This window comes from Furipterus horrens, unplaced genomic scaffold (genome assembly GCF_987537825.1).
Source record: "Furipterus horrens unplaced genomic scaffold, mFurHor1.1.pri manual_scaffold_3, whole genome shotgun sequence".
Classification (NCBI taxonomy): Eukaryota; Metazoa; Chordata; class Mammalia; order Chiroptera; family Furipteridae; genus Furipterus; species Furipterus horrens.
The window spans coordinates 13,137,795-13,150,859 of NW_028327173.1; the positions used below are offsets into that span (position 1 = coordinate 13,137,795).

The following is a 13,065-nucleotide window of genomic DNA, read 5'->3' on the forward strand; positions in this document are numbered from 1 at the left end:
AGAGAAGTGAGTAATTTTCCCACTGCCACCCAGCTAGCAGATGGTGCCGGGACACAAACCTGGGTCGGCCAGATTCAAAACCACGTTCTTCCTGTGGAGAAGGGAACGGGGTGGCAGGAAGGGCAACCCCAGGGGGAGAAAGCCATGGCTTGTGCCTACAGACCCTGTGGTTTGGCCTTTGGGGTTCCTTGACCCAGCAGCTCAAACTGGGGGCGCAAGGGAGACAGGTCCCCCTCTCCCTTGGTACCAGTGAGACCTGTCTGGGGTTGATCTGCGCAGGGTTCATGCAAAGCCAGGTCCAGCTCGGGGTACAATAGCGATAAATAGAATTTATTTTGTACAATTGTTACCGACATACACATGGCCACAGGGGCTTCCCAAATGGGTGTTGGGGCGGGAAAGCTGGCCTTTGGCGTGGCGCCTAAAAAGTGTGGACAGACACACCAGGATGTAGACTCACAGCAGCTGTGCCTGGCTACCCCCTCCAAGGGAGCGGGGGTTTGCAAAGGCGAGACCTGTAACTCTAGGCCAACAGAGACCCGTCAGCCTGGAGTACCCAGAATATGGGATGGCCAGGGTGAAGCTGGGTGCTGGCTGAGAAGCCAGGTAGGTTCCCCTCCCTCCAGCAAGGGGGTCACTTGTCTGTCATGTGGAGGCAGTGGACAGGGCATTGGCAGATCTGTGGTAGAGCTTGAGGGCCTAGGAGGAGCAAGCCAGTTCTATGCCCCTCAGCCCACCTGGGGCCCCAGGGACCCTAAGAAGCAGGGTAGGGTAATAGGAGGCCCCTGGGAGGACAGTCCCCCATTCTGGGGCAGGTGCATGGAATCACAGTCTTCAGTGACCTCTGAAACAATCTGGTCTATTTGTAGCTGAGGCAACCAGAGAGGGGGAGTGACTTGCCCAGTCACACAGCAGAACCCAAACTGGAAGCCAGGACTCAGGACTCCCAACCCAATGCTCAGTCACATCTCACATCCTGCTGCTCATAGGCTCAGTATGCACTGAGATGACAGTCCCTCCTCCCATCTTGCTCCCCATGAGTCTAGAGGGGCATTAAAGTGTGATGGAGGGCCCAGGTGGGGGCAAGCCAGGCCTGGAGTCTTGCTGCAACTGACCACTCCCTGCACCAGCCTGGCACCCTGGCCTGGGGGGGTAAGGATGATGCCAGCAGTTTCCCCGATCCCAGGTCTGGACGGCTCTGCCCTGCAGAGACAGTCCAGATAGTGGGCCAAGGGGAGGGTTGGGGAGATAGGGGACAGTCCACAGGCTGGTGGTGGCCTTGGGGGCAGAGGTCCCATCTGCCTGGATTTGACACAGCATCTTCACTTTGTGCTTCAGCCTCATCTGCAGGATAAAGGGAGTTGGAGACACCATGAAGCAAGGAGACAGGGACTGCCCTTTGAGTTCCAGGCCCTGGGTCTTTCCTTCCCGCTGGAAATCCCCCAGACCCCCCAGTCCCAGCAATTCCCAAGTCCCTTTCAGGCTCTGATCAAATCCTACCAGCAACTCATGGGTAGAGGTGAGGCAGCATTTATTAGCCCCATTGCACAGATAAGGAAACTGAGGCCCAGAAAGGTGCCAGTGACCTGCCCAAGTCACCCAGTATCTGAATGGCAGAGGATTTGACCCAGATACAAAGCTCTCAGCCCAGAGAGGGGACAGAGGAACAGGGAGGAGTTGGCCCACCCTTCTGCCCACGCCAACCCTCTCCCCACCAAACAAGAGCTGAGGGCTGGGTCTGACCTGCTCAGTCACCTTCCGAGGGAAGCCTGGCTAACAGCCCTGCACAGAGAATGGCGACGAGGCAGGGACAGGATAGATGACAACATGGAAGAGAAGACACAGGCAAGCATAAGTCACTTGCTGTGCCCAGGCTAGATGAGCCCAACCCCTCCTGGCCTAGGGGGCCTCGCGGTCCAGTCCCCATCCTGGGTCCCCCTGCGGCTGCACATACCAGCTGGGGTGTGTGGTGCTCAGCCGCTTCCAGCTGGATCTTGATCTCCGGACATGCAGGGTCCCCCAACTTGCCAGCATCTGGATGGGGTGACCGCGAGGGGCCTGGGGAGGGGGGCAGGAGGGAACCAGCTCACTGGCTGTGGGGAGGCACCAGGGAGATGGGCACGGATGGACAGTCGGCACTGGTTGGTGCTCCCCAACCCCACCAAGTACCTCCCCCAGGGAACCCCACTCTGACTCCCTTCTTTATCTCCCCATCATCCTCCAAGACCATCCAGAAGCCACCAACCCTCCAAGCCACCCAATCATTTTAGGCTGAATGATGACCCACCCACTGTCCCCTATGTCACATACGCACCACCTAGGGCATGAGACGTGGTCTCAACCCTCTGTGCCCAGCCCTGTCCTCCTCCTGCCATAAGAAGGCCCTGCCTGGTGGAGGAAGGTGCTCCTGGCCTGGTACCTGGGGAGCTGCCCCCACTCGTGGTGCTGACACTGTCTTCCAGCCACGTGCTATAGATGAAGGAGTCCCGCTTGTGGGGAGTCCCTGAGGACGAGATGCTCTCCTAAGGATGCAGGCAGGAGAGTAAGAGGGAGGTTAGCCCTGGTTCTAGCACTGGCTTGACTTCCCTCCCCCTCCGAGCCACCTCTGTCCTGCTGCAATCCACAACCCCCACGCTCGCCTCCGTGCAGAGAGGACGGGGACCCAGCAATGTCTGCTCCAGGGACCACAGGAAAACAACGTGGGAACCAGCACACACCATACACTCCCATTCATTCATCCAACATTCACTGAGGTTCTCCTGGGCCAAGCCACTGAGAGACATCGGGCACAGTCCCTGCCCTCTGAGACCCCAGAGTCTAGGAGGCGAGACAGGTTGTGAAGAAACTATTATGATTCTAGACTCTAGGCCCCATTAGGCAGGGCCTGGTCTGCACTGTTCCCTGCTGCACCTGCATGTGAGAGAAGATGGCATGTGCAAAGGGCCAGGGGTAGAGTAAGCCTGGTACATTTTGGGGACAGCAAAGGCATGCAGAATTGCTGAAGTGGTAAGAGATGAAGCTGAGGAGGGAGGGACCAGGTCTTCCAAGGTCTTGGAGCTTGAGCTCTCTGCGGCGGACACTGGGGAGCATGGAAGGCTTCACAGTAGAGGAGGTCAGTCTGCATTATTCCTTTGGGCTGGGTCCCCCGATCACAGCCAAGCCGCATCCAGGCTCCTGCTTCTACCCGAAGCAGCTCCAGGGACCAAAGAGCACCCATTCCACTCTGTTGTGCAGCACCCCACTCCTTGGGCCTCTCACCAGGCCTGTATCGTCCCCGTCCACACCCTCTGTCTCTTCCACAACGCTGGCGAAGCTGCTGGCACTGGACGAGGAGCGGGAGAAGTCCTTCAGCACTTCTGCTCTCTGGGCTGCTGTCTCCGCTCTGCCACAGACAGCATCCCATCAGCCAGCACCCACTCAGGGCTCCTCTTGGGCCAAGACCCCTGTCCTCTGCCCTCCCAGCCCAGGGAGGCCTGCCCACAGCCTGCCCAGCACCTTTGTGGTTGCTGTGTAGCTCCCTAGGCCTCTGGCCTGCCCCGGGCACTGTCCTTCCTAATGTGTGGATCTGGTCATGTCCCTGCCCTGCTCAAACCATTGCAGGGCTCCCCAGGTAAAGTCTAATTTTTTTGGCTTTGTCTCAATAACTATTAATAATACTACCATCCAGCGCCAGGCCCTGTTCTGAGTGCTTTTACCTGAACTATCGCATTGCTCTCATTATTAGGCCCACCTCACAGCTAAGGAGACACCAAGGCACAGAGATGTAGGCTCATAGCCAGCGCAGGCGGGAGAGCAGACAGGACCCAGGCCTTCCGATGCCGCAGTCTGCCCTCTTAGCCCTCTCACTGTTTCGTTCCATGCCCAGGCCCTTGTGTTTCCTGCCGGGAATCTTACTCTTTTCCTCAAATCCCCAAAAGCAAATTCATCTTTCAAAAATCAGCCAAGGGCCCCCATACAGGGAGGTCCTCCCTGATTCCTCCTCCCATGGTAGGGTGACCTCCCCACTCTGGGTCCTGCACGCCTTGTCTCTTGCTGTCCCCGTCACCTTTTCCTGCTGCTCTGTTCACCTGCCTGACTCTTTATGCCAGGTTGAATATTCTTGATGCCCCCAGAGCCAGCACAGAGGGGCTCAGCCAACAAGCAATGAATGGAGGAGCAGCCTGCTGGCTGGCCTCCCTGCTTCCATTCCTGCCCCTGCCCCTGCACATGGGCCTGGTCCCTCATTCACTCGGCTCCAATGCACAAGCATGCCTCAGGGCCTTTGCATGGGCTGTGCTTCCTACCCAGCACACTCTCCCCTCTGAAGGGCTGACTCCTCACTCAGCTCTCAATTCAAACCTCACCCCTCTGTCAATGTCTTCACTGAGCACCCACTTAACTCCCCACCCCCCACCCACCTAGTCATTCCTCATCGCATCCCTGCTTTGTTTTTGCCTCTGACTATAACTATCTGGAAACAGCTTATCAGGTTATGATCCACTGGGTTGTCACTCCATGTATGCCCCAGTCACCACTGTATTCCCGAGCTTGGTGGTGGGTGTGTGTCAAAGGAGGACCTGAGAGAGTGCCCAGGCCACCCTGGCAGCCCCCAGCCCAGGTGGGGATGAAAAAAATGAGCCTCCCACTCCTAAGCCCCCAGATTAGTGAGCCCCAAGCCCCAACCTGTTCTTGGTCGTTGGCATCTCTGGGGAGCTCTGGGTGGAGGAGTTCTCTGACTTGGGTTCCTGTGACGCGTGCCCACTGTCTGGGGTCTTCTGGCCAGCCGGGGGGCTCTCCCTGTGGGGCACAGTGGGGCAGCGGGGGGATTCAGTTCCAGGTCTGGCATCAGGGTAGAATGAGGCCCAGGTGGCAAGAGGAGGTCATGAGCACCTCCTGGCTTATACCCATACTCTATATCCTCCGTGGCCAACCTTAGAGCAGTCCCTGTGGCTAACTGGCCAGGCCAGGGCAGGTACCACGGAGCAACTCCTTAAGATTGGAAACACCCAAGTCCTCCTCTCCATGGAAACAGGTATAATTGTCCCCTGGTATGGATCAGGAAACTGGAGTCCAGAGATAGGAGGGAACCTGACCAGGGATGCTCAGCTAGGACATGCCAAAGCCAAGACTTGAACCCAGGATTTGAGGATGGTTCCAGCACCATTCCTGAGCCTAAGTGCACCTGCCGCCCTGCTTCACATGCATTGCACCACACCCCCGCACCAGCCCCATGATGTTGGTTGTGTTATCCTTGTTTTTCAGATTGGGTCAGTGAGGCTCAGAGAGGTACAGTGACTTTCCCAAGGTCACACAGCCTCACTACGGTAAAGATGAGATTCACACCCAGGAACTATCCTCAGCTTCCCACCCTTGCCCACACAGGTGTACTCACAGACCCCCACAGACTAGCCGAAAATCCAGCTCTGCCCCGCTCTGGCTGTGTGACCTGGGAAAACCCAAGAGCCCACTGACCTACAAGATCCTGATGTGCAAGGTGGGACCCCAGGGAGCCAGTAGAACTGCTGAGAGGATGAAAGCGTGTCCCATTAGGCGACGAGCTGGCCTGGTGCCTGGTGCACAGCGGGAACTCGACCGTACGGTTGTCATCAGTGGGGAACCAAGAGGCAGAAGGGTAGGCATTGCCTCCTGCCAGCTTTGCTTTGCCACTGAATAGGGGTCAGGGGAGACACAGACCCATCCCAGCAGCCCCGCTCCACCCACCTTTTCTCCTGCACCTCTTGTATGTTCTCAATGCCAATGGCGCTGCTGCGGCGTGAGCCAAATGGGCCTGACTTCTTCCTCGTGGGGCTCTTCCCAGGGACAATCAGTGACTGTGGGGAGAGACCCCCAACTCAGTGCCCACCTGCTCTGGGAGCCCTGGTGCCCCCCCCCCCCCATTCCCCCCTGAGCCCTGCTGCTCCAGGCCCGGAAGCAGAGGCAAGAGCAAGAAAGAACAAGAGAAATTATCTATCTCCAGAGAAAGCCCTCCCAGTATATATAGGGGGGAATAGGCCCCCCAAGATCACACAGCAGGGTTGGGCCTGGGGGTGCTGACAGCCATTCTGGCTGGGATTGGAGAGGCCAAGTCCTCACAATGGCTGCCCCCTCTCCACAACCCCCAGGGCTTCACAGGACCTGCAGCTGAAGGTCAGTGGGGAGAGAGTGGGTGTAGCAACCCAAGCCCCGACCCCATGCCAGCCCTGCCCCATCCAAGTCTCCAAATTGGCTGGAGGAGGTTCTGGGCCAGCAGTTAACAGATTCCCCCCTTTCCACACACACAGGAACTGGGCCCCAGGGAAGCATGGAGGGCAGGAACCCCCAGGCCAGTTCCCAGTGGGGAGGGGGAGTAAGGGCAGAAGAGAGGGATGGAACTCCAAGCAGAACTGGCGATATTGGGGGACGTGTGGCTGGGTGTAGGGTCTTTGGGTACCAGGTTGTGGGAGGGAGTGGGCCAGGGTCCCCGGGGCAGGGCAGGGCCAGAAGCCCCTGGTAGGGGGCACTGGCTCTGGCATAGGTACCAGGCCCCAAAGCAGGTGCTGAGTGCCATCAGAGCTGCCAGCACTCCGACCTGCACGCCCCTGGGCCTGTACTGGGGGAAGGGGGGCAACGTCCCCAATATGGCCTCCGTCCTGAGAGTGAGCAGAGAACAGCGCGTGCAGGCAGCCTCCAGAGCCGGTGGCCCCACGGGCGACAACCTCTTCCACGGTTCCTATGCCTATGGCACTGCCCCGGCGTCCGAATCTACTCGCACTTTTCCCAGGAATAAGCAATGACTGGCAAGCAGCAGAGGGCAGGGCAGAGACAGACAGACAGACATAGAGAGAGACAGAGAGAGAGACAGAGAGAGATGGTGGGAGGCGAGACACACAGGTGAGATAGGGAAAGGAGGGAAAGACAGACAGACAGCAACAAAAGAGTAGGGCAGGGCAGGGGGTCGGGAGAGAGAAAGACGAGGCCAGGGAAGGGGAGGAGAGAAGAGGTGGGGAGAGAGATGGAGAGGACAGAGGACAGAGAGATTGACAAACAGATGGTTATCCAGAGACAGGAACACAGGGGAGGAGCCCACAAGAGGGGCACAGATTGAAATACGGACAGACACAAAATGGGCCCAGGGAGGAGACACAGACAGAAATGGGAAGGAAGGGAGAGGCCAAAAAGGAAATAGCAAGGGAGGGAATAATGGAAGGGAGGGAGGAGGAGAGGGAGTAAAGAGACAGGTGCCAGAGGACAGACGTATAAATGTAAGAAGGTGGAGAGAGGCCAAGGGAAGGAGGAGAGAGAAGGGGAAGGAAAAACAAGGGGAGAGGAGGGAGTGGAAGAAAAAGGAAGCAAAATGAAGAGAGGGGAGAGTTGTGCAAAAACAAAAACAAAAATGGGTCTGGTTACTGCCATGGTGGGTGCTGCCGGCCTGGCCCTGTCTCCGGGGCCCCTTTACAGCCACCCACAGGAGGCTGGGCCACTCCAGCGAGGAAGGGAGTGGCTTGTAAGTGTGAGTTGGGGGGAGTTGGGCTTGCTTCTCCAAGGACACTGGGCTTGGTGACTGTGGATAGCAGAGGATCCGCCTTGCTCCCTGGTCAGGCCAGATCATGGGGCAGGGATCGGGGTGGGTGGTCCTTCTCACCACAAGTGACACAGCCTCAGAGCACTGAGCACAGGGCTTGGCATGCAGCATACAGTCAATAAATGATCAATTAATGAGGGAGGGAGGGCAGGAGGGAGAGAGGAAGGGATGGATGCATGGATGGATGGATGGATGGATGGATGAATAAGGAAGAAGGATGATGGATGGGCAGAGAGAAGCAGAGCAGTGGGTGCAGTGCCAGGGGGGGCCACTAGGTGGCAGAAAGCAGATAAGCCCCCAATTGAAGGCCTTACCCGTCCTGCGTGCCCAGCATACCCCCTGAGTATTATCAGTAGCAGAATACCACAGAGCCTGGCAGACAGTAAGTAATCACACAGTAGTGCTCACTCAGCAGATGCTCACACAGAAGCCCAGTTCCTGACATACAGGACGTGTCACACAGCAGCCTAGGGCCAGGCGCACAGAAGTAGGTGCTCACAGAGTAAATGCTCACACGACAGCTCACCTCCTGACACATGGTGAGTATTCACTGATATCCAGGCTCAGCAGACATTCTGTGCTCATTTAGCAGTCCATTTTCTGACATACACAACAGCAGGGCTGGGCACACAGAATCTGACACACAGTAGGTGCTCATATAAACTCAGGGCCTGGCCCACAGCAGATGCTCAGAGTACATGTCCACACGACAACCCAGGTCCCCACCAGCATTGCAGAGCCAGGCACACAGCAGGTGCTCACAAAGAAATCCAGGTCCTGACACAGTGCATGCCCACAGCCTGACACACACAGTAGGTGCTCCCAGAAACTCAGGAAGGTGCTCACACAGTAGGTGCCCACACAGCAGCCCAATTTCCAGCACACGATAGACAGTAGGTGCTCAATAAGAAATGTGACAGAGAGGCTGCCCCAGAGTTGACCCAAAGTCACACGTGAATGAGGGGCCAGGAGGAAGGGAGGGCTGAGGAGCTGGGACAGAGACTCAACCCCACAGTGTCATGGCTGGACACTTGACCCCCATGGGGAGCAGTGGCTAGACCCAGTCTAGAGCCCAGGATGGATGACTATTAGCTAGCAGGACAATGGGGGCAGGGGGAAGTTGAAGGCCCCCGGGGAAGGGCACTCACTATTCCAGCGGCCTTGGCCAGGTCAGGGTTGTTGGGTGCAAAGCTCCCACTGTGGCTGGTGGACACAGTGTTGGGCTTCTTGTTGCTTAGTCCCATAGCATCCATGGACTGGCTGCGACTCCGGATGACCCGCTGCGAGGTGAGCATGAAGACGAAGGAGACACAGGTTTCATCAGCACCTGCCCCTCAGGGAAACCCAGGAATCCAGACATCTGGTTTCTCCCTGCCAATGCCACTCTGAGTGACCCCAGGAAGTCCTTTTGCATGAGGCCACACCAAGAGTCAGGTCCAAATGGTGCCAAAGGTAGTTTGGGCCTTGGCTCTGCCACCAACTTGCTGGGTGACCTTGGGCAAGCCACTTACCCCTCTGAGCCTGTGAGCCTCTTGTATGATTATTGTGAGGACTGCAGAAAACACTGGGTCGTGGCCAAATGCATGCACAGAGAGCCTCCCGAAATCTCAGTTTATTTCTTTTAGGAAGGCTTCCTAAAGCTTTTTTTCCCTCCCTCCCTTGCTTTTTTCAGTCAGTCCATACTGAATGCTTACTATGGGGCCAGGTACTTTCCATTCGCTCTCTCATTCAATCTGCCCTACCAGGTAGGCACTATTACCACACCCATTTTACACGTGCTGAAACTGAAGCAGAGGCAAGTCTGGCATCTGTGTGTCAAACCCAAATGCTTAACTGTGAGCTCTGCTGCGTCTGAGAAATTCTCTGACCTAATCCAGGTCCACTGTCCAGCACCCATACAATGTGGGATCACTGGAGCCCTCCCTCAAAAAAGTCATCCCAGACCCATGCTCACCCCACCCATCTCTGTCTCCAATGGGCAATGGCAGGGCTCTCCTCAGGCCTCTTTCTCAAAGACGGTCTGATCGCTTTAGTCCAGGGCAGAGCTGAGCAGCTGAGCTACCCCGCCCCCCAGGTGAACCCGCATCACCAGCTTTGTGGCCTGCCTGGGGGGCCTGGCTAGGCACCTGGAGGATGGGCACCTGTGGGTAGAGGAGAGTGTGGCAAAGAAGCCACCACCTGCGGACCTGCAGTCTGGGGGAGTCCAGGTGCTATCTGAGGAGACAAGGAACTCCTTCCTTTGCCCCTCACTTTGGACAACAGCTGCTGAGGTAGCTGGTCAGGGATGTGCACTTTTCTTTTAAAAATCCATTGCACTGATCTAACTGCTTTACAAATAATTCTCAACAATTGCATGAGATAAATTGCCATTGCACTACCTGACAGAAAAGAAACTGAGGCTCAGAGAATGAGCAAGCTGGTAAGTGACAGGGCTGAGATTTGAACCCAAGGAGTCTGTGCTCTCAACACTAAGCTAAACCAGAGATAGCCAGGGTGGGTCATACAAGCTGAAGGTCACACAGGCCAGGTCCCTGTCCAATGGCCACTCAGTTCACACACCCCTCTAGGACCTGTTTCTTTACTTCAATCAGGACAGAGGTCTCCTCCTGTCTTCTCACATGCTGACCTTCTCACATGTTGACCTCACATGCTGACCTTGGCACCAGAGACACCTTGTTGACACCCAGAGCGCCCCAAACTTCAGCAGAACTCCCAGGCAGCCTCCACCTCCTTGCCTAGGTGCTTCCTCCAAGCATTAACTCTTCCCCAGACAGAGCTCCACCTTACATTCCCAACTGCAAGCTCTAGCCCCTGACAGAGCACACCAAGTCTAAGGCCACCCTACTAAAGCCTAAATCCACCGCAAGCCACACCCCCATCCAACTCCACCCCCAATGTGAGCCCGCCTCTAGCCACACCCCATGCTTGTCCATAACCCCCTCTAACCACGCCCCCACACAACTCCACCCCCAATGTGAGCCCGCCTCTAGCCACACCCCCACGCTTGCCCAAAGCCCCACCCCGGGTTCCACCCCAGCCAGGTCGCTGGCCCTCCGAGCTCAGGTAGACCCTGCCCTTCACCTTGAAAGACTCGAAGAAGCCTCCGCCACCGCCGCCGTTCTCCATCTTGTCCTCGTCGCCGCCCAGGCCCATCATGGATTGGCTGTGGATGTGCAGCTCCTCATAGAGCGTCTCCAGGAGGGCAGCCCGTGTCCGCTCCTGTGGGCCAGGTCCAGGTCGTCAGGAGAGCCCCAGTGATCAGCCCTTCGTCCCACAACACAAATCCCGGCCAATTTCTCTGAATAAGTGAGGAGTGGGTCTGGGCCCCCCCGCAAGCCTCTGCCGGGCTTCCCTCAGACCCTTCCAGATTTGGCCTCCTGTCTCCACCTCCACTCCTCCACGGAGTCCTCCGTGCCAGCCTGCCCACCAGCCCCTCCCAGGCCTTGGTCACACATCCCTAGAAATGCCTTCTGTCCTCTCCCTTGACCCTAGCCCTACTCATCCATAAATCCGCACTCCCCCAGCAGCCCTCCCTAAGGCCGAGGTCTGAACTTGGCTTTTCCCTCCCCAAGGAGCAGGGCTAAAATTCTACATTGGGGGGAGGTGCTCAGCCCCAACAACCCATCCTCACCTCCAGTTTGGCAAACTTCTCCGCCTTGTAGCAGGCATATTCAGCATTGATCAGTTTTGTCAACAAAAATTCCTGGAACTCAGGCCCCTAGGAGCCCCCAGTGTGGAGGAGAGAAAAAAGAGCAGTCAGACAAACACCGAGACAGAGGCTGATTCCCCTTGTGTCCAGGGCTGGAGTCACACCCAGAAGTCACCCTCGTCACTCCCAGGGCACCTCCTTGGGCTCAGCTCTCCAGTCCAGGCTCCTGTGAAGGCCCCTGTGCCCTTTATGACTGCCCGCCCCCCAGAAGAGCAAACCCACAGGTGTAAGGGGGTGGGTTAGGGTCTCCTCCTGCTTCAATCTATGGAGGACTAACGCCAAGGCTCGAAGTGTGGCTTCTTGAGAGGTGAGAGAGGCGTGTGCCCCCTCCCCAAATATTTTAGAAGACTAATTGTCAAAAAGATAATAGAAATGAGATAAGACAACAGAGTCTGCTATGAAAACTGTAAAACAATGACAGAGTTTGTTCTGTGACTTTGTAAATAAAGGTCACAGTGTTTAACAAGATGAACAGAAAAGCCAGGCCTCAGGTGCAGTTAGCGGAGCCGAGCTGCCTTGGACACAGTGGGGCTTCAGGACCTAGTATAGTGGAACATCTGTCCCCTTCCCAGGCCCCACCCACTTAGTCCCACCCAGGACAGGGGCTGGGAGCAGCCTCTCACCTTCCTGAACACAGCAGGGTCCGGGAGTGGGGGACCAAAGAAGGGCACATCATCTCTGGCAGTGACAGAGACCTGGAAGGGAGGGCAGCAGTCCCTGTGGAGTGCAACCCCGCCAGAAACCCCTAACTCACCCCCCTGTCCTGCCTCGTGCTGGGCACAGGGCCTGGTCCTTGATGAGGAAGGGTCAGTGACTGCTGATTGAGTAACTAAACCACAGGATTTCAGCTCCTGCATCCTTGGCCTGAACTTGAGTGGTGGGAAGGGATGTAGAATCTCAGGAGTCATCAGGGATGGTCAAAGGGGATGAGGCTAACTGGCCTCTTTGAGGGGGGAACTTTGGGGAACAGAGAGGGAGGATGGGAATCTTCCATCACGGGAGCAAGAGGAGGGCTTAGAGCCTCTCGGCACAGTCCCCCTATTTACAGCAAGAAAGCTGAGGCTCATAGAAGCTTCCTAGTGAGTGAGGTGGTGCTGTGTCTGGGACAGTGACTGATGCCCTGGGAGGCTGTGAGATCACCCACCTTGTAGAGGGGGCCATCAGGCCCTCCACCCTCAGCCTGCACCACCACATAGGCATGCAGGAAGTTGGACGCAATCATATCAGGTACAAAGGGTGTGTTCTCATCCTGGAAGACCACAGCTACGATGTCATTTCCAATGTGCCGCTTTCGCTGCAACTGAGAACAGGGCCACAGGCCTTCACAACTGGCCAGAAAGGGGCCACTGGGCATGGGGGAGGGTACCCACGGGGGTGTGGGAGGGCTCTGGGGTAGGCAGAGGGTACATCTAAGAATTTACTTTCCCTCCAAAAAAATGTGGTGAAAAACTTGTCTTAAAAATTATTTTCATTTCCTTGGAATACTGCGACAGATGAGGAAACTGGGGGTGAGAGAGAAGTGACTTGCAAGACCCTACAGTGAGTTAGGGGACTTGAACCTATGGCTCCTGGTCCCCAGGCCCTACCTCTCAGCCCTTCTCTTGTTTAAATACCCAAACATGGTCCCTCTTGAACAAACAAGTTCCACCCAGCTTAAATTCATGCTGCTAAAATGAACAGAAAGGCTCATTAAAAGAAAATAAGCCCTAGCTGGTGTGGCAATCAGTGGCTTGAGTGCCAGTCTGAGAATTGAAAGGTCACTGGTTCAATTTCTGGTCAGGGCACATGCCTGGGTTGTGGGCCAGGTCCCCTGTTG

General features: G+C 56.5%; 1 protein-coding gene across 1 annotated transcript in view; it reads right to left on the minus strand.

The window, feature by feature from the left end:
* Positions 1-309: 309 nt before the first annotated feature.
* The window catches only part of RAP1GAP (RAP1 GTPase activating protein), a 62,639-nt gene continuing 49,883 nt past the window's right edge, over positions 310-13,065 (minus strand). The window contains 13 exon segments of the mRNA XM_090268740.1: positions 310-1,011; positions 1,013-1,344; positions 1,955-2,058; positions 2,420-2,522; positions 3,259-3,382; positions 4,663-4,776; positions 5,701-5,810; positions 6,675-6,752; positions 8,689-8,820; positions 10,622-10,759; positions 11,172-11,258; positions 11,873-11,944; positions 12,394-12,549. Of these exon segments, the coding sequence (XP_090124866.1) occupies positions 963-1,011; positions 1,013-1,344; positions 1,955-2,058; positions 2,420-2,522; positions 3,259-3,382; positions 4,663-4,776; positions 5,701-5,810; positions 6,675-6,752; positions 8,689-8,820; positions 10,622-10,759; positions 11,172-11,258; positions 11,873-11,944; positions 12,394-12,549 (1,599 nt within the window). The 3' untranslated portion in view covers positions 310-962.